The sequence below is a fragment of the Thamnophis elegans genome, chromosome 12, assembly GCF_009769535.1.
Source record: "Thamnophis elegans isolate rThaEle1 chromosome 12, rThaEle1.pri, whole genome shotgun sequence".
Classification (NCBI taxonomy): Eukaryota; Metazoa; Chordata; class Lepidosauria; order Squamata; family Colubridae; genus Thamnophis; species Thamnophis elegans.
In genome coordinates, this window is record NC_045552.1 from 25,108,734 (window position 1) to 25,129,279 (window position 20,546).

Genomic DNA, 20,546 nt, shown 5'->3' on the forward strand with positions numbered 1-20,546 from the left:
CACTCCCTTCCTCTCTCCCTCTCCCCTTCCTCTCTCTTTCCCCCTCCCTCCCTCCCTCCCTCTCTCTTCCTCCCCTCTCTCTTTCTCTCTCTGTCTCTCTCTCACACAGAGACACACAGAGAGAAATGAATTAAGCACTTACATTTGTTTGTTTTTCTTTTCAGACGCAAGTGTTACAACCTGCATGGATCCAGGTGTGCCCCTTTTTGGAATTCAAAACAATTCCCAAGGTTATCAGGTAATATATGATCATCTCCTCCTTCCTCTCTCCTTTCTTTTCTTCTCTCCTTTGCCCTGAACAATCTTCTTTATCTATATAATATAGCAGGAACTGCTAATTTGTCATCCTTAATCCAAGGACTGAATATATTCATCCTCCTTTTATGCAAAACACAGACAGTGATGATCTCTCTTTGGAGAGTTGTTATCTCTTGATTAAGCTGTTCTGTGAGGGAGACAATAGGAGGATTTCGCCGAAGGGACCTTTGATTAGATTCAGAGGTGGTCCTTGATGATGCTTGTGCTTCTAATGGAGACAGAATCAAATAGAATTGCCTCCCTTAGTAAATAACAAGGCATCTCAAGCTGGAGGAAATCTATGCAGGGAATCCTCGACTTACAACTGTGATTCAACCCACAATTTGAATTGTGAATCGGAGCGGCCATAAAGTGGGTCATCGTATGACCAGATGTGATTTTGTGACCTTTTTTGCAGTGGTCATTAAGTGGTTGCATAAAATGAGTGCCATGATCATTAAGGTAATACCATATTCATTAGGTGAACCCATGCTATAGGGAAGAAACAAGAAGGGGACACCCATTTCTTTCAAAAGCATCATCAATTGAAGCCATGTGGGATGTTGCAAATGGCTATAAATTTGGGCCTGATGCTGAGCAACAAAAATGTGGTCATGTGATCATGGCTGATAGGCCCAGATATAGGAACTTTGAATCAGGATTGTAAATACCATATTTTTCAGAGTTATAAGATGCACCTTTTCCCTCAAAAAAGAGGGTGCATCTTATACACTGAATACAGCAAATGTAAAAATGGATGTGCAGAGGGTTTGGGAGGCTTGCAAAGTGCTCCTGAGGGCTGGAGAGGGCAAAAAAAATGGGCCATTTTTGACACCAGCCCCCAGGAATCCTCTACAAGCCTCCCAAACCTCTACATGCCCCCCCCCTTAGTTTTTGCAAATAACAAGGTGTGCAAAGGGTTTGTGAGGCAAGCAGTGCAAAATCTTTATTTTTTTTAATTTACTTCTTCAAAATTATAGTGCGTCTTATACTCCAAAATATGGTAACTTTTGGGGGGTCTATCATAATTTAGAACGATTGCTTAATAACCACTCATAAGTCAAGGACTACCTGTATGGCCACTAAGAGTCAACACTGACTTGATGGCCCGTGACCAACTCAATCACAGTGGATAGGAGCATAGGAGATTCTAACATTTGAACTCCCCATCTACATACGAGAGGACGGTAGCTTTATGAAAAAGATCAGCAATCTTTTCATGTTGTTGGCACCACTGCCTGGTCTCACATGATGGGGCTATCTCTCCCTTTCCCCAAATTGAAGATTAAAATGGCCAAACATTTGTGAATTTGTGGAATATGTTAACAATCTCCTCTTTGAGAGGCCACGGTAATTTCATGAGATTCTATCACATCATGAGAATGAACTTTTCAGAATATAATGTTATGTGTGAGAAACTCACAGCACAACTAGAATCATGAGCCCAAAATATTGCACACGGCAACATTTTGTTATATGTTCCACTAGTTTTTTGTCTGAACCACGAACATATCTTTCACGTCTGAATCACTCAAGAGCAAAAGGAGCTTTATCACACTGGTCACTGTAAGTTAAATCGGTCACTTTTTCAAGGACAGGTCTGAAGGGCAATATGTGAGGTTGAATTACCCATCTTTAACTAGATCAGTTGCTTTAACTAGATGAGTGGCTATGTGTCAGCATTCCAAATAGCATCCCAAAATAAATCAGAGTCCAAGCCAAAGTGTTGCTCAAAGTTTCAATTTATTAAGAGAGCCTTGTTGGCACATCTGGAAAAACCTGAATCTCAAAGCTTCCAGGTTTTCCCCACCCAGTTGAAAGTTCAAGATCTTGCCCCCACATCCACAGATCCATCACATGCTCCAATCTCCCACTGCCATGCTGGCAGTTCCACCCATCCAGTTCCGATCAGGTGCAGAAGTGCAGAGACAAAGGATGACCTTGGCTTTCTAGAAGGAATTTTGTTTTGGCTACATAAAATCTAACTCCATACAATCCCCCCTCCCATTTTCCCACATTAGAAAATGCATAGTAGAATAATAGAAAGTGTGACAGGCCAAAAATCCAAAAGAAAAGATGGCTGTAGGCCTGACAAGCATCCTCTCCTCAGAAGAAAAATGTATCCTGTAAAAGAATGATGTAGGGGATTAACATAAACATAACTACCCACTTCTTCCCCACCCCCAGGGGAAAATTGGCTTATGGGGAAATTTGTCATGGAACCGTTTCACTAACCTATCAGCTTTTACATTCCAACTGCAGGCCTGACACTATATTCACTCATGCTATATTCACACAACATACTAAATTTACATTGTTTCTCGTTACAACAGGTTGGAAGTGTCATCTTCTTCAAGTGTCATAAAGGATATCTGCTGCAAGGGTCCACCACCAGAACCTGTCTTCCAAATCTGACATGGAGTGGAATTCAACCAAACTGCATTCGTAAGTCTTAGCTTCCTCGGTGTTGCCAAAACAGTTGACGGCATCGAATCTCAACCTTGGTTGCTTGAAGATGTGTGGACTTCAACTCCCATAATCCCTCAGCTGGCATGGATGGCCTGGGTATTCTGGGAGTTGTAGACCATGCATTTTCAAGTGGCTGCGGTTGAGCACTGCTGTTCTGACCTAGGCTTCCTGATACAGTAAAAAGCACACGTTTAGTCCCAAAAATGAGCCAAGGTGGCGCAGTGGTTAAATGCAGCACTGCAGGCTACTTCAGCTGACTGCAGTTCAGCAGTTCGGCTGTTCAAATCTCACCGGCTCAGGGTTGACTCAGCCTTCCATCCTTCCGAGGTGGGTAAAATGAGGATCCAGATTGTTGTTGGGGGCAATATGCTGACTCTGTAAACCGCTTAGAGAGGGCTGAAAGCTCTATGAAGCGGTATATAAGTCTAACTGCTATTGCTATTAAAATCCTCTTTTTGTTTCAAAGGCTGTGAATTACATTCATTCACAGCTCGTAATGTCCCAAATAGTGGAAAGTGTCCTACAGTAGGCTGCCAAAGTCTTTTGGAATAAGACTGATAAGCACCCACCTTTATCTTCCTTGAAATGCTGCCAAAGACTTCATTGGCAATTAGCTTGGCAAGGCTAAATGGAGCAAAGAGTCAAAACGGAGCTTCAGAAGGTAAACTGACCAGCATGAACCAAGTTGCTTCCTGCAAAGAGTCACGTGCCTTTGCTCCTCCTTTATGTCCTATGGGAGGGGCCAATCACCTCCAAGCCTTACTACTGAATCATCCCTTCTGTCTTAACTGTCAGCTCTGGCAGCTCTGCGCATGCGCACACTGGGAACAGTGGGAGCCTATTCCTCTGCCTCTCTGATGTCCACATAACTCCCAGATGGCTCTGTCCCCCTCTCTGCTTCTGATGCAGAGCCCTTGTCCGAGCCTTCCCCAGGCTCCAGGACTGGCCCATGTTCCTACCCACTCTCTTTGCTGTCTGACTCTGCTGCCAGATCCGCAGGCTGCCGGCAGACAACAACAACTGCTCTGTGCTAAGAATTTCATTTTACAGTATATATTCAGATGCCAGTTCTTCATTTTTGCTGCCTAGATAGATAAAGTGAAAATGAGAAAATGCAAACCAGCCTGCACAGACCAATCCCAGAAAACAAGGATAAATGGAGTGTCTGAAGGCATTGTTTCAGAAGGTACCTCCTTCTGAGTCAGGCCAGATTTTGGATATAGATAGGCTTCAATCTTCACCTAATCAGCAGCCTTTCCCAACCTGGTGCTCTTCAGGTGAAATACGTGACATTCCCAAATAACATCAGCAATCTGCTGGGAATTCTGGGGGATGTAGTCCAAACAGATCTGGAGGATACCAGGTTGGGAAAGCTATCTTCTGCCCTTCCTTAGGCCTGGTAATGGTGGGTCCATGAGATGCTTTCCTCCATGTCTTTGCAGCACACAACTGCAGGGAGCCGGATACCCCAGCCCATGCCAATGTGGGTGCTCTGGACCTGCCTTCACTGGGATACACCTTGATCTATTCATGCCAGAGTGGCTTTTATCTTACTGGAGGATCAGAGCATCGGACTTGTAAGGCTGATGGCAGCTGGACAGGGAAGCCTCCCATTTGCCTGGGTAAGCAAAGCTGCCAACGGAAAGACAGCTCCATGTCTACAAAACATCTTATTCTTTCCACTTGAAATTCATCTGTTGCATTTCATGGACAAATCACTCTTATTTCAGTCCCCTGTTCCCTAGACCTAGAAGATTAAAAACTACCTTGTTAGATCAGACCCCAAAGCCCATTTTGCTCACCGTTTTCCCCCAGTGGTACCCAGAACATTAAGACAAGAATTCTGTGTGATTCTTCTTTCACTTCTGATGCTCAGAGATAGAGTTGTCTCTTCACTTTGGAGGATCTCAACAGTGTTCATACAACACAAATCTTCCTTTATCAATGTTAATCCTTTATATCAGATTGCCCCCAGCATACCTTACACCTGGAGTAAACTGGGGGAGGGGGTTGTTTGGTTTTTTGTTTGCACCTTATGAAATCTGAACTTTTTGGTTGATCACTTTTTTCAGTTCAAATAGTGAAACAAAAAGTGGGGAGATCCCATTTTTCTATTCTTTCATACCATCCATAATTATAGACCCAGCAGGAATAGAGTCTTCCTAGGCCAGTAAGGGCTAACCTTTCTCTAAAGGTGTGTCAAAACTGTTTGTGCAGACGCTATAGCGCGTGTCTACCCACCAGTGCATGGGCAAGTGACCCCCGTACCTGTGCATGCATGAGCAATCCCCTACCTGTGCATGCGACCCCCACCCATGCACATGCGACCCCTGTGTGGGGGGGGAGAATTTTCACCCTCCCCAGGCTTAGGGCTATTCTGAAGCCTGGGGAGGGTGAAAATGGCCTCTCCCACCACTCTGAAAGGCCGAAAATCACCTGGCTGGCATGCATGCCAGAGCTGAAGGTTGCCGAGGGCTGCCGTGCTGGCAAATATGGCTCCACATGCCACCTGTGGCACACGTGCCATATGTTCAGCATCATGGTCCTAGACTAAAGAAGTAAATAAACCCATCTGGTAACATTTTTGTTTTGACTAACAGCTTAGAGGTGATATTCAACCAGTTCGGACGGTTCAGGCAAAACGGTAGTGGAAATTTTGAGTAGTTCATAGAACCGGCAAATACCACCTCTGGCTGGCCCTGCCCTCCCGCCCCCGTCCTTCCTTGTTTTATATTTCCTTGTTTTTTAGCTCAGCTGATTCGTGCGGCAGAGTGGATTGCCGCACCTCAGCTGAGCTAAATCACAGCTCAGCTCACCAGCGCTGACACCGAGGGCGATCTTTGTGTGCTGTGTGCGCAAAGTGCTCTCTCATAGAACTGGTAGGAAAAGATTTGGAATCCCACCACTGAACGTGCTTAACTATGTTAAATTAAAAATATTAAGTTTGATCTAGTGGTTAAGGCATCAAGATAGAAACCAGGAGACTCTGAGTTCGAGTCTCACTTTAGCAATGAAAGCTTGTTGAATTTCATATATATTCAACATAGGAGGCGGAAGGTATGCTCACTGCCTTGAGCTATTTATAAAAATAACAAAGGGCTTAAAAAATAATTTAAAATGGGGGCAGTTCCAAGGATATTGGTTGCATTCACACAACATTCTGTTGTGTTTCATTAGCTTATTTTGCAACTCAATTCATTGTTCTATATATTTTCCCAGAAAGTGGGTTAATTCAGCACCAAGTTGAAGAGAGGAAGTGGAATTGGAATTGGAATTGGAAAAGTTTATTTATAGGCCGCCCTTTTCCCTGAGGGGACTCAGGGCAGCTTACAACTCATAGGGAAAGGGGATACAAACAATGACACATAAGCACAATACATAATTAAAAAGAACACAACATTCATACCATTCGGGTGGGGATCACAGTGATCACAGTGACCACATAAGATCCTCTTTATATTCCTCTATTGTTAAAGATGTTTAATGCACCTAATTAAGATATGAACTGTTGCTTTGATTGTCCTTTTAAGCGGATGTCCGACCCAGCAGGCGACCTATGGGGGCTGCAAAGGATCAGCATCTTCCAAAAGTCTCAGGTAACCTCTTTTGCCCAAGCACCAAATGCATAAAAATACATTAAAAAATGAAACAGCATAGCAAATTACTTGAGTTTCAAGGTCTATAAATAGAGGGACACACTGTCAATTTTCTTAAAGGATGGAAAACTCAAACCATTCCTTTTTTTAATGGGTTTTCAGTACTTTTAATGGAGATTCTTAATTAATGGCATTTCTTTCAATTGTTTTTGAAGTAACAAAGTTTGATTTTAAAAAGTATTGAACAAATAAGAATTCTGGGAATTGAAGTCCATTCCTCCTAGAGTTGCTAAGGTGGAAAAACAGTATTCTAAACCAGGAGTCTCCAACTTGGCAACTTTAAGACTTGTGGAACTCTGGGAGTTGAAGTCCCCAATTCTCTTAAAAGTTGCCAAGATCAGCATCTTGAGAACAGGGAGACCCCTGTTCTCAACCTGTTTGGCTTCTGCACTTGTTCTAAAATCTTCTCCTTGTCTTCTTCTGCCTTGGGCTATTTCTAGTTCCTGCTGATGTCTTTGCCAAAAATTCCTTCTGGAAAGGCTCTTACGAATACATGGGCAAAAAGCAGCCAGCCATGCTTTCTGTCACCAGCTTTGATCCTGTCACCAGTAAAGTCAATGCCACTCTGATCGACCACAGTGGCGTGGAGCTGCAAGTTTCTGGTAAGGCAGCCAGTTGGGTCTTTTCTGCATTCCTGGTGGGAGAAGAGGAGGTGGTAGAGACACCTTGATGTCCACCCCATTAAACAACACAGAGGGGGAAATGATGTCCATCCAACCTTATCATACTGCCAATATAATGCTTTGTTTTTGCTCTCTCCACCCACGTCTGCCTGGACAATCAAGCCGAAACATCTGTCTAATGTTCAAATCAAATCAATGATTAAACACCCTGAGGGGTCATCGTTCTCCAGCTGAAATTCTGTGGTTGCATTTATGTTACACTGCATTCTAAGGCTAACATACCACCATAACCAAACAAATAAGCCATGGCATAGTTTTCTGTAAAGGTGGCTCAGTGGCTAAGACACTGAGTTTATCAAACATAAAGGTCAACAGTTCGGTGGTTTGAATCCCTAGTGCTGCGTAACTGAGTGAGCTCCCATTACTTATCCCAGCTTCTGCCAACCTAGCAGTTTGAAAGCATGTAAAAATACAAGTAGAAAAATAGGAGCCACCTTTGGTGGGAAGGTAACAGTGGCATTTGGCATTTAGTCATGCCAGCCACACGTCCACAGAGATGTCTTGGGACAGTGCTGGCTCTTTGGCTTTGAAATGGAGATGAGCACCGCCCCCTAGAGTGGGGAACAACTAGCACAATTATGTGCAAGGGGAACCTTTATCTTTAGCTTAAGACTAACATACTACCATAACTAAGCAAATAAGGCATGGTATAGTTTACTGTGACGGCTTATATACTGTATACCATAAAATGTGGCTCACACCTGAGTTTTGATAGTACACGAAACCCAAATGACCCAAAAACAATGATAGAGGAAAGATGTTGAGACCTTGGAAAGTGTACAGAGAAGATAAAGGAACTAGAGGCTAAATTGTATGATGAACAGTTGAGGAAGTATGTCTCTTCTCTACTGAAGAGAAGGATTAGGGGGGACATGACAGGTCTCTTCCAGCACTTGAGGGTCTGTTACAAAGAAGAGGGGATTGAGTTACTCTCTAGTTCGCCAGAGGACAGAGTACAAAGTAATGGGTGGAAGAGGTAATTGCCAAAGAGAGATCCGACCTAGAAGGAAGGAGAAATTTCCTGACCATGAGAACAATTAATGGACTAGCTTGCCTCCTGGGGTTGTGGGTGCTCCATCACTGGAGGTTTTCAAAAATAGAATGGGCATCAATCTCATGGGACGGTGTAAGACTTCTTATTGAGTAGGGAGTTAGACTAGATCTCTGAGCTTCTTGCTCTCACAATCCCTGTGTAAGGCCCGGCCTCCCCACCCCTTTAATCCAGGAAGTAAAGACTCTTGAAACTTTGCATTTCAAAGGGATCCTTTTATTGAAAGAGAAGTGATAACTGGGCAAACGCAAAGCAGAATCTGGAGTCCTTAAGGCAATACAATTGGAAAAAAAGGAGTTAGAATCCCCTCCCAACCATCCAATGTTTTTTTTGTAAAGGAGGCTCTGGGAAAGTGATGCGAAGACTTTCTCAGGCCTGCTTCCTTGAATGATGCAGTCCACGTGGCCCTCCCTCCCCACCCATTCCCCGAGAAAGGTGAGAAAGTGCCAGGCCTCTAGGCGCCAGGCTAGAAGTTATAAAGCAATTAATTCCAAAATACAGGATCTATAGGAAAGAAAGAAAAGTCTAGAGGAAGTACAGGGCTCCCCCCTCTTCCCCTGAAGAATGAAGATTCACGGATCTGATACCCCATCTGGATGGTTAGAATCTCTCTATCTTGGGCCTCATCCACTTACAAGTGTGTGTGTGTATGTGTGTGTGTGTTTTAATCTGCAATTTTGACCATGTTCCCAATTGGAGACAACTCTTTGAAGGCCCTCTGCTATCTTTCCTGCATGTTCATTTTCCTGAATAATTTAATGCTACCTGCAGGCTTTGTAAACAACTAAATGCATGTAATACAGATGAGTTTTCCAGTATGATTTTTTTCCAGAGTCGGATGCAACACTGCTCTAACTTCACAGAGCATTGAAGAACACGGAGATCTTGTCTTCTCAAATTGCAAGGAAACCTCCCCCTCCCTTCTCCCCCCCGCCCCCAGTTCTCCCGGGGCTTCCTCACCCTGCTTGCTGCGTTACAAGAAAAACAATCAACCTTGACTGCCCAGCTCTCTTATCTTCCCTTTCCAGGTATTTACAAAAGAGAAGATGTCCATCTCCTCCTTCAGGTACACCAAATTACAGGGCCACTGGACATCTTCACGAACAAATTCAAGAATGATAAGTGGGCATTGGATGGACACGTAAGTCTTTGCCAGAAACATTTCAATGACAGACGGGCAGAGGAATTGGGAACATAACATTGGGGGGATGTGAGAGCTTTTTGCAATGAGGGTTAGAAGTAGCAAAACAGGAGCAACCCACCACTGGTCTGTGACTCTCAGATATCTCAGCTTGTAGGAATTCATGAAGTTCTCATTCTGAAACATTTTGAGGGCACAAGGAAGGCTTGCAAACTCTCATCTTATGTATCAGAGAAACTAAAGAAAAGTTTCTTTCTCTCTCATTCTCTCTCCCTTTCTCTCTCTCTCCCTTCCTCTCTCAATCTCACTCTCACTCTCTCTCATTCCCTCCATCTCTGCCTTCTTCCCATTCCCTCCCTCTCTCTCCATCTCTCTCTCCCTCCCTCTCCCTCTCTCCCTCCCTCCCTCTCTCTCTCCCTTTCTCTCTCCCTCTCTCTCTCTCATTCCCTCCATCTCTCCCTTCTTTCCTCTCGCTTCCTCTCTCTCCATCTCTCTCTCCCTCCCTCCCTCTCCCTCCCTCCCTTTATCTCTCTCTCCATCCCTCTCTCGCTCCCTACCTCTCTCTCTTATTCCCTCTGTCTCTCCCTTCTTCCCTCTCTCTCCCTCCCTTCCTCTCTCTCTCTCTCATTCCCCCGTCCCTCCCTTTTCCCCTCCACCTCCCTCCTTCTTCCTTTCTCCCTCTCTCTCTCCCCCTCCTTCTTCCTTTCTCCCTCTCTCTCTCCCCCTCCCTCTCCCTCCCTCCCTCCCTCTCTCTCCCTCCAATTGTCCATTTTCTCTTTTTAAATGGTTAATAAAAGAAAAAAAAGAGAAGACTCTTTAACTAATGATTCTAGTTAGAGACATTTAGACACGCTTTTCATTGATGAAACAATCTCAAAGTGGGACGCTACAAATGTAAATGCCCGACAGGAAAATTACAATTGCAAACAAAATGTTAAATATTTTAAAATGTTTTAAAGCCAGAAAACCGTTTGAAAAATTCATTATGTAAAACAGGGCAATATTTTTTCCTAACATGATGCAGTTGGGTGGTTACTTCCTTCAGTTCTTTCTTCTTTACCTTCTTATTTGACCAAACCTTTTGCTCCTAAGCCTTTCAAGGATGGAAAGAGCTTGAATGTACTGATGTATACAAACAAATGTTTTCTCTTTAGCAGACTAGAGGAGGCAGAAAGTATGGTTAAAGTGTTGAACTAGCTCTAGGCTTTTAGGCATTCAGGAACATTCCACTCATACAGATTTTGTGATACAGTGGCTCAGTGGCTAAGACGCTGAGCTTGTCGATCAGAAAGTCAGCATTTCAGTGGCTTACATCCCTAGCGCCACATAACCGAGTGAGCTCCTGTTACTTGTCCCAGCTTCTGCCAACCTAGCAGTTCGAAAGCATGTAAAAATAGGAACCATCTTTGGTGGGAAGATAACAGCGTTCTATGCCCCTTCGGCATTTAGTCCTGCCGGCCACATGACCACGGAGACGTCTTTGGGCAGCGCTGGCTCTTTGGCTTTGAAATGGAGATGAGCACCGCCCCCTAGAGTCAGGAATGACTAGCACATATGTGCGAGGGGAACTTTTACCTTTACTTTATATCTGCTGACCCAGCATCCAGGAACACCTCTCTAGCGTTTTTTTATTATTATTATTTTTTACATTTAACAATCTCAGGCCAAAATAAACCCCAATCTTCAAGCATCTCAATCAAAATTGGCCCAAGAAAGGCAGAAGATGCTTCAGACAAACACCACAAGAATTCCTCTGGGAAGACTGATTTCCAGGATACCTGTCTTTGCCTACACCAGGGGTGTCCAAACTAGGGAACTTTACACCTGTGTTTCTCAACCTTAGTGACTTGAAGAAGTGTGGCTGGGGAATTCTGGGAGTTGAAGTCCACAAGTCTTAAAGTTCCCACGTTTGGACACCCTTGGTCTAGACGGCACTACCAAATTTATCCCCACAAAACTATACCTGCTAGAGGAAGTCCTCAACTTACAACCACAGTTGGGACCAGAAATTCCATGGCTAAGCAAGGTAGTTGTTAAATGAGACAGGCCCGCTTTTATGCCTTTTTTGTGAATGTTGTTAAGTGAATAACTCGGTCATTAAGCAATTCTGGCATCCCCTATGGACTTTGCTTATCGGAAGCTGGCTGGGAAGGTCGCAATATGGTGATCACATGACCCCAAGGTCCTGCAACCGTTGGGGAGAAAATGCCAGTTGCCAAGTACCCAAATTCCGATCCTATGTGACCACGGGGATACTACGATGGTCATAAGTGCAAGGTTTGGTTGGAAGTCCCTTTTTTCAATGCTGTTGTAACTTTGAACAGTCAGTAGATCCGGGGTAGTCAACCTTTTTATACCTACCGCCCACTTTTGTTTCTCTGTTAGTAGTAAAATTTTCTAACCGCCCACCGATTCCACAGTAATGGTGATTTTATGAAAACCTAATGAAAATGTTTTTAAATAATGCTATGAATTTTTTTTAAGTCAATTAAATTTTAAAAAAGGAAAGTCTTTCAGTATCAGACAAAACCCCTACTGCCCACCATGAAATCTGGAACGCCCACTAGTGGGCGGTAGGGACCAGGTTGACTACCACTGCACTAGATGAATGGTTATAGGTTGAGGCCTAGAGGTAATTTGGTTCCAAGATCCTCTACATAGCTTGTCCTATCATACCTTCTATTTCTTTTTAGAAAGACTGCACCACAACATTTGAGCCATATTTCGAACGTACTAGCATGAAGAATCAGACTAAGTTTGACTTTCAGATTTCTATTTTTTTTTAAATTCCATAAATGGTTATACAATTGAGCAGCTTGTTGTAGATGTTGTTAGTTGCAAACTCGTGTCCGACCCATTGCGATCCCCATGGACAATGTTCCTCCAGGCCTTCCTGTCCTCTACCATCTCTGGAGTCCATTTAAGCTCCCACCAACTGCTTCGGTGACTCCATCCAGCCACCTTGTTCTCTGCCGTCCCCTTCTTCTTTTGCCCTCAATCTTTCCCAGCATGAAGCTCTTCTCCAGGGAGTCCGTCCTTCTCATTAGGTGGCCAAAGGATTTGAGTTTCCTCTTCAGGATCTGGACTTCTAAAGAGCAGCCAGAGTTGATCTGCTCTAGGACCGACTGGTTGGATTGTCTTGCAGTCCAAGGGACTCGCAGGAGTCTTCTCCAGCACTATAGTTCAAAGGCCTCCATTGTTTGGCGCTCAGCCTTTCTTATGGTCCAACATCCACAGCCATACATTGTAACTGGGAAAACCATAGCCTTGACTATACACACTTTTGTTGGCAGGGTGATGTCTCTGCTTTTTAGTATGCTGTCTACATTTGCCATAGCTTTCCTCCCCAGGAGCAAGCGCCTTTTAATTTCTTGGCTACAGTCCCCATCTGCAGTGACCCAGGAAAATAAAATCATTCACTACCTCCATTTCTTCCCCATCTATTTTCCACGAATTGAGAGGGCTGGATGCCATGATCTTCGTTTTCTTAATGTGGAGTTTCAAGCCAACTTCACACTCTCCTTCTTCACTCGCATCAAGAGGCTCTTTAGCTCCTCTTCACTTTCTGCCATTGAGCATCTAAGTCATTCCATCCCTCTAAGCTACCAATATTTATAGTTTTTATTGTTCTGGTATTGTTCTATTGAACTTCCTTCATTATCATCATAGCTTCTAGTAATTTATGCTGTTCCTCAGCAATGGATTTTTGCTGTGAAATCAAACATGTGCTTTTATCAAATTATTGTATAATTTTAAATAAACCTGATAATTTCTGGACAAATCATCCTTAAAACTACAATTGTCCTATTCCTATCGCTGATTTTTTTTTTCCACTTTGCATTTGCATTTTGCAGTATTTTTTCATTTCCTGCTTCAAATACAGGTCACCCCAGAAGCTTCAAGTGGAACATTTGTCTACCAAGGATTTGTCCATGGCAAAGGTTTTGGACAATTTGGCCTCCAAAGACTAGGTAAGCTGACTAACTTTGAAGTTGACCCAAAACAATAACTTTAATTTATATAAGCAATATGACAGTTGTATTTTGTTATGTTTATATGCAGCAGATGTGCGAGGACAGCCCCTGGCCTCCCCTTCCCAATTGTACTCAGCACCAGCAATTTAATAGTGTTTCTTTTTCCAGATAACAGCATCATTGAACGGGATTCTGAATCAATAGGACATCCATTTGCATCCAACAGCAGCTCGGTTGCAGCTGCGATCCTCGTGCCTTTCATTGCCCTGATGATTGCAGGGTTTGTGCTCTATCTCTACAAGCACAGGTGAGATGTTCCAAGTAAAAAGGCAGGAAATAACCTCTTAGGGCTTCATAACAAGGATTGTCAGAATAATAGCAATAGCACTTAGACTTATATACTGCTTCATAGTGCTTTTCAGCCCTCTCTAAGCGGTCTATAGAGTCAGCCTATTGCCCTCCAACAATCTGGGTCCTCATTTTACCCACTTCGGAAGGCTGAGTCAATCTTGAGACAGTCAGGATCAAACTGTTGTGGGTAGAATTATTCTGCAATACTGCATTCTAACAACATGAAAGGAGGGAAAGAAGGAAGGAAGGAAAGAAGAATAGACAATAGCAACATCCCTTAGACTTATATACCACTTCACAGTGCTTTACAGCCCTCTCTAAGTGGTTTACAGAGTCAGCATATTGCCCCCAACAATCTGGGTCCTCATTTTACTGAACTCAGCAGGCTCAGTCAAATAGAAGGAAGGGAGGGAGGGAAGGAGGGGAGAGAGGGCAGCCTAAGCGGTTTACAGAGTCAATCTAGTGCCCCCAACAATCTGGGTCCTCCTTTTACCCACCTTGGAAGGGTGGAAGGCTGAGTCAACCTTGAGCCTGGTGAGATTCGATCTGCCAAATTGCAGGCAGCCGGTAGTCAGCAGAAGTAGCATGCAGTACTCCACTCTAACCACTGCACCACCATGGCTCAAAAACCCATAATCATGGGTTTTCTGGTCCAATATCCTCTGGATTAAACCACATTTCTCATGATCCCCATGTTGTTAGTCCTATCAGGTAGACAAAACTAAGAAACTGACCTCATGCAGATCTCAGCTACCATACCTAAAATAGCTACAGTAAGAGAATCTTGCAAGTCTGAATTTGTGCTACCTTTCCTTCCACTTTTATCTCTATGGACATTGGAGGGATGGGGGACTTGGAATATTGCATGCAGTTTTGGTTGCCATGATATAAAAAAAGATGTTGAGAACTCTGGAAACAGTGCAGAGAAGAGCAACAAAGATGATTAGGGGACTGGAGGCTAAAACATATGAAGAACGGTTGCAGGAACTGGGTATGTCTAGTTTAATGAAAGAAGGACTAGGGGAGACATGATAGCAGTGTTCCAATATCTAGGAGGTTGCCACAAAGAAGAGGGAGTCAACCTATTCTCCAAAGCATCAGATGGCAGGTCAAGAAGCAATGGATGGAAAGTAACCAAGGAAAGAACTAACCTAGAACTAGGATAAATTTCCTAGGCCCTTCGGATGGTCACTCAGGCCCTCGTCACCTCAAGACTGGATTACTGTAATGCGCTCTACATGGGGCTGCCCTTGAAGAGTGTCCGAAGACTGCAGAATGCAGCCGCGTGAGCGATTGTGGGTGTACCTAGATACACCCATGTTACACCTATCCTCCGTGAGCTGCACTGGCTCCTCATTGGTCTCCGGACACGATTCAAGGTGCTAGTTGTTACTTTTAAAGCCCTACATGGTTTAGGACCTGGCTACCTGAAAGACCGCCTCCTGCCATTTACCTCCCAAAGACCGATAAGATCGCACAGATTGGGCCTCCTCCGGGTGCCATTGGCCGGTCGGTGTCGGTTGGCGAATCCCCGGGGGAGGTCCTTATCTGTTGTTGCCCCTGCCCTGTGGAACGATCTCCCCATAGAGATCCAGATCCTCACTACTCTTCCGGCCTTCCGTAAAGCTACTAAGACCTAGCTGTTCCAGCAGGCCTAGGGCTGTTGATGAGTATCCAGCCCCACGCTAAGCTGTATGCATGATGTGAAATTTTTTAATTAATTGTATTCTTATTTTTAATTTTATATGTCCCCTGTTTTGTCTGTAAGCCGCCCCAGAGTCCCTAGGAGTGGGTGGCATACAAATGTCAATAAATGTTAAAAAAAAAATGTTCCTGACAGAACAAATTAATCAGTGGAACGACTTGCCTCCAGAAGTCACGAGTCTTCCAATACTGGAGGTTCTTAAGAAAAGATTGGACAACCATTTGTCTGAAATGGTATAGGAGTCCTGCTTGAGTAGTTGGTTGGGCTTCACTCAAGTTTAATTTATCTGATTGTCACCTTGGTTGTGGGCCCTCCTTCTGTCCTTCAAGGCCATCCTCTTTGTTCACTACATTAGTGCTGAAAACTGCCATCCAATGCCATGGAAATAGTATCCATTTCTTTCATACCTTCTAGGAGCCCACCGCATTTGCACCTCTGCAACTATAAATTCCCTAGAACGAAGGTGAAATTTCCTATTAGTGAGAACAATTAACCGGTGGAACGCCTTGCCTTTAGAAATTGTGGGTGCCCCAGTGCTGAGGGCTTTTAAGAAGGGACTGGACATCTTGTCTGAAATGATATAGGGATCTCCTGCTCAAGCAGTGGATTAAACTAGAAGATCTCCAAGATCCCTTCCAACCATTAACTAGTAGATGAATATACTGTTCAGCAGAGCTAGGCTGTGGCCACAATTAAACTGCACTTTGGGTGCTCCATTTCAATTAATTTTTTTTTTTAATTCATTTATATTCAGCATTTTTAAACATTAAATCACAATTACACTTTTACAGCTTTCCGCTATCAGTATTCTTTTTTCTAATTTCTAATTTTCCATTCTACGTCCTATTGTTTCATACATATACCTCCTTGTTTCATAATTATTATTTTTAGAATGTATACAACATATATACATTTACATCTCTATTGATTTCTGAATATATACCATCTCCTTTTGTTATATTTTCTATACACTCATTATGCGACATCTCTTTTCGAGCCAATTATACCACCTGTTCCACATCTTATAATACTCTATTTCCTCTCTATCCCTTAGTTCCATCGTTAATTTATCCCTTTCCGTGCATTTCTAGCACCTTTTTAAAATGATCCCTGTGTTTGAGGAGATGGTTTTTTTGTTTCCAGTTTTGGGCGAATGTGATCCTGGCTGCGGTAATTGTATGAAGCCTAATATATTGAATTTCTTTGCTTATATTTCCTTCTATTATTCCCAAAAGAAACAGCTCAGGTTTCATGTCAATTTTTTGCTCCGTTACTTCCTCCCACCATTTTTGATTTTTTGTCCAGAATTCCTTAGTTTTGGGACAAGTCTACCACATGTGATAGAATTGATTTCAATTAATTTGAACAAGAGAGAGAAAGAGAGAGAAGGGACAAACCGTATGTTTACAGATTTCCCTGCATTGTAGTTTCTTTATATACCTGTCCTGCAGAGCCCCTCCCACTATGACCTCTTTGTTCTCTCTGAAACAGAAGGAGACCGAAGGTGCCGTTCAATGGCTACGCCGGCCATGAAAACACCAATGTCCGAGGAACATTTGAAAACCCAATGTATGACCGCAATTTGCAGCCCACAGACATCATGGCCAATGAGGCAGAGTTCACCGTCAGCACTGTGTGTACTGCAGTATAGCACTTACAATTCTGTGTGTAGTAAGTATCACATTCCTATACAAATTTCCCACATATGCTTTTCAACTAACTACCGGGACCCATCAAATTATCATTAGCCTAGCATTTAATTTGAAAAGGGTTGGGTAATAATAATCACTATTATTCACATCTTAGTAAGAGAAAATGACTGTCACAGCTGCAGTGACCATTTCTGTTCATAAGAAATAGAAATATTCAGATGCTAGCTTTGGAGATATTTCAGCAACATTTTGTAAGATAGGGCCACTTAAAAAATAATGTACTATATCTTGTCCATCGATCCACCTATCCACCTGTCTGTCCATCCACCCACTGATCCATCCATCCATCCATCAATCCAATTTGGATGGCTATCTCCCTTTATTCTCTAAAGTTTTCCATTTGGACAATTGTGGGACTTTTTCACATGCTCAAAAGAATCCTTTCTTTTCCCAAATAATCTAAGGAGTTTTGGTTAGGTTGCTGCAAGAATACTTTACTGTTGTTCCTAATTATGATCCCTATGCAAGTCATAGGCTATGTTCCCACAACTTGCTTAAATTACTAAATTAACACATCAGTGTAGGCCACAAGTGTCAAAGTCACCGTGTCATGTTGCCATCGTGTGACATTTCATGACGTTTTCCCCATTCGCAGAGCTGGGATGGGCATGGCCTGCAGGTGAAGTATCCAGCCCGCAGGTCACCAGATTGACACCTCTGGTGTAGGCAATACACTAAGCCATAAATCAAATGATATTTTAAGATACAAAAAACTAACCAAGGTTATAAATAACCCAATTCATCATTCATGAACCATCCATTAATGATTCAATTTGCAACAACTTGCAAGTTGAGGCAATGCTGATTAGTTTCTGCAGGGCTTAGCATGTTTTGCAGAGCCTACCTGTTTGATTAGGTTATGGTTTAACATGTGCTACACACCCAGAAAATGGCTTAATTCAATAACCAAATTAAGGGTGATGCAGAATTGAACTGCCTGCATGTCTAGACAGTGAGCAGTGGCTGAAGAGTGTTGTGTTTCTTTAGGATACTTGTTCCATTAAGCCTTATCTACAAAAGGAATTTGTTCTGTGCACCAGCCATCACTTCGTTTGGTCAAATATGCTGGCAATGCCACAATAACGAAAGCACTTTTCTATGTGCTTTCAGGGACTTGTTGATCCATTAATGTTACCATTCCTTTGAGAACTATTTGGGCATTTCTTCTTTTTTTTTAAAAAAAAAAAGGACAGTGTTGACGAACCTTTTCAGCACTGAGTGCCGAAAGGGGGGTACATGCATGCGCGCATGCCAGAAACCAGAGAGCAGCTACCCAGTGCTCATGCGCATGCTGGGAAGATTATCTGGTTTCTGGTGTGTGCATGCGCACTGGCCACCTGGTCTTCCGGTTTCTGGCATGCATGCATGCACCAAGACCAGCTGGCTGGTGTGCATGCATGCACTGGAAACCAGAAGATAATCTTTCCAGCGTGTGCATGCGCACCGGCCAGTTTTCATCCAATTTCCAGTGCTCCTGCACACATGAAGACCAGCTGGCCAGCACCCCAGCACCAGGAAGAGCAACGAGCAATGGCTCACATGCCCAAAGAGATGACTCTGTGTGCCACTTCCGGCACACATGCCATAGGTTTGCCATCATGGCCCTAGGGCATCTTTTTGGATGCAGGGATATGTAAACTATTTCTGGCCAGAGGTGCTATCAAATGTTTTATTTATTTATGGTGTTGGGGTTTGATGGAATATTGGTATGTGATGATATCATGGTGCAAAGTCAGGAACCATATTTGCAGGGTTTAAAGTTTTATTTGGAACAGGTGCTTAAAGATTATCACTCTAATACAAAACATCATGCTGACAAAAATGTCATAGGTACACAGTAGGCCGAAGGGACATAGACCCCAGCCAGAGTGGGTTCCTGCCGCCATTACTACTGGTTCGATGCCTGAAAAATGTTGTGCATGCACACAACATTTAAAGGGGGGGGGATTAATTTTTTTCAATGAAGATTGTTCTGTGCATGTGCAGAACAAAAAAATCAAGATGGTGCTGCCGAGGATACAACCGGTACGGTCACGTATCTGCTGGATTTACTACCTATTTGGCTGAACCATACTGTACCGTACCTGCAGAAACCCACCTCTGGCCCTACCCCTTCTTCCCAATTAAACTGATCATCCATCCATCCACCTTTTAAAAAATAAAAAAAACAACACAAAAATTTAAGTTAACAGAAACAGAAAGCTCCTTGTGATAGAAACCCCTTTCTCCCTCACCCCCCCCACCTCTGTGTGTATGTATGTGTGTCTGTTCTCTTCTCTGTGCAGCCTTCTCCAGAGACGGGAATCTCACCAGTGCCCAATGATCCTCCTGCTTCATCTTCGCCCATGATCTTCTCACCCAGAATTGTTGGGGCTGCGGGAGTTGATATGGTGCCTTTGAGCTGATCCAGAGAGAGAAAGAGAGGGAGAGAGAGGAGAGAGAGAGACTGCCTTGCTGTTTATCACTGCTCCGCATCTTCATTGCCCATAGTCCTGCCCTCCTGCAACTGATAATCAGATCTACCAAAGCATCCACCCCAGTTCTTGTGCCAAGAGCACAAGATGTGGAAATCTATCCTCCTCCTTCTCCTCCAGAGATGCTCCTCCCCATCCTTGAGCCTTTTTTCTATCGGTTCCTGGCCAACCTTTGGACTGGCTGACTGCTGCTCAAAGACCATTGATTGTCCCACTATTTGCCTGTGGTCGATAATCACCTTTCTGGGGGACACTTCATGGCAACCTAAGAAAATCCACCCACCCTTGGCTGCCAGAAGAAGCTGCACAAGAGGCACATGCTGGTTGGGGAGACTTGTGGATGCAGAGACCTTGGGCTAAACGTATCCAGCATATCAAACTCATACAGCAAGTTTAGCATCTGGATAAATGTTCCTTAGATATGTGTTGGTTCTCCTCCTCTCCCTTCCTCACCCTTATATATTTATTTCATATTAATATTCTAGTGCAAGAATGTCACGTTTCTGACCCTCCTTGCAATCCTCTGAGAAGGCCTCATTCCTACCCTCCAATTTGTATTTTTAGAGCATTTGATTCTTATGTTTTCTAAAATTGGCAACCCTTCCCATCTCCAGGTCCTATGATTAGATCCACCCAGAAACACTTCTTTTAGACTAAATGGTCATATTTGCTTGGTTGCTGCTAGCTTTAGGGTGATCCAGAGAAAATACAGAACTTCCTAAGAGATAGAGTACTTGGCATGAGAAGTGGGCCTCCTCCTATACAGAACTTGGAGAATCCAATTATTGCTATCTCAGTCCCAGCTCGTTCATTTCTTGGAGGTGTGTTACAGTTTGTCAGCTCCTGATCTGCAATATTTTCTTTCGGGGGGGGGGGGGGAATAGCATTCCAGCCAGGTATTTTCATTGCTGTGTGCAATGCTCGGGACCTTAGCAGCATGAGGATCATGGGCACCTATTATTCTGTGTCTGTGACATCACAAATACCTGATGTGACTAATTTATTTTCTGATTTATAAATATTTCTATATTTC

At 43.5% G+C, this 20,546-nt stretch overlaps 1 protein-coding gene across 1 annotated transcript in view; it reads left to right on the forward strand.

The window, feature by feature from the left end:
- CSMD2 (CUB and Sushi multiple domains 2) overlaps positions 1-16,978 on the forward strand; it is a 735,331-nt gene extending 718,353 nt beyond the window's left edge. Inside the window, exons 61-69 of the mRNA XM_032227842.1 lie at positions 165-238; positions 2,631-2,742; positions 4,209-4,388; positions 6,297-6,362; positions 6,863-7,024; positions 9,185-9,297; positions 13,181-13,268; positions 13,440-13,578; positions 16,819-16,978. Of these exons, the coding sequence (XP_032083733.1) occupies positions 165-238; positions 2,631-2,742; positions 4,209-4,388; positions 6,297-6,362; positions 6,863-7,024; positions 9,185-9,297; positions 13,181-13,268; positions 13,440-13,578; positions 16,819-16,978 (1,094 nt within the window). The remainder of the gene's footprint in view (positions 1-164; positions 239-2,630; positions 2,743-4,208; positions 4,389-6,296; positions 6,363-6,862; positions 7,025-9,184; positions 9,298-13,180; positions 13,269-13,439; positions 13,579-16,818) is intronic.
- The last annotated feature ends 3,568 nt before the right edge of the window (positions 16,979-20,546 follow it).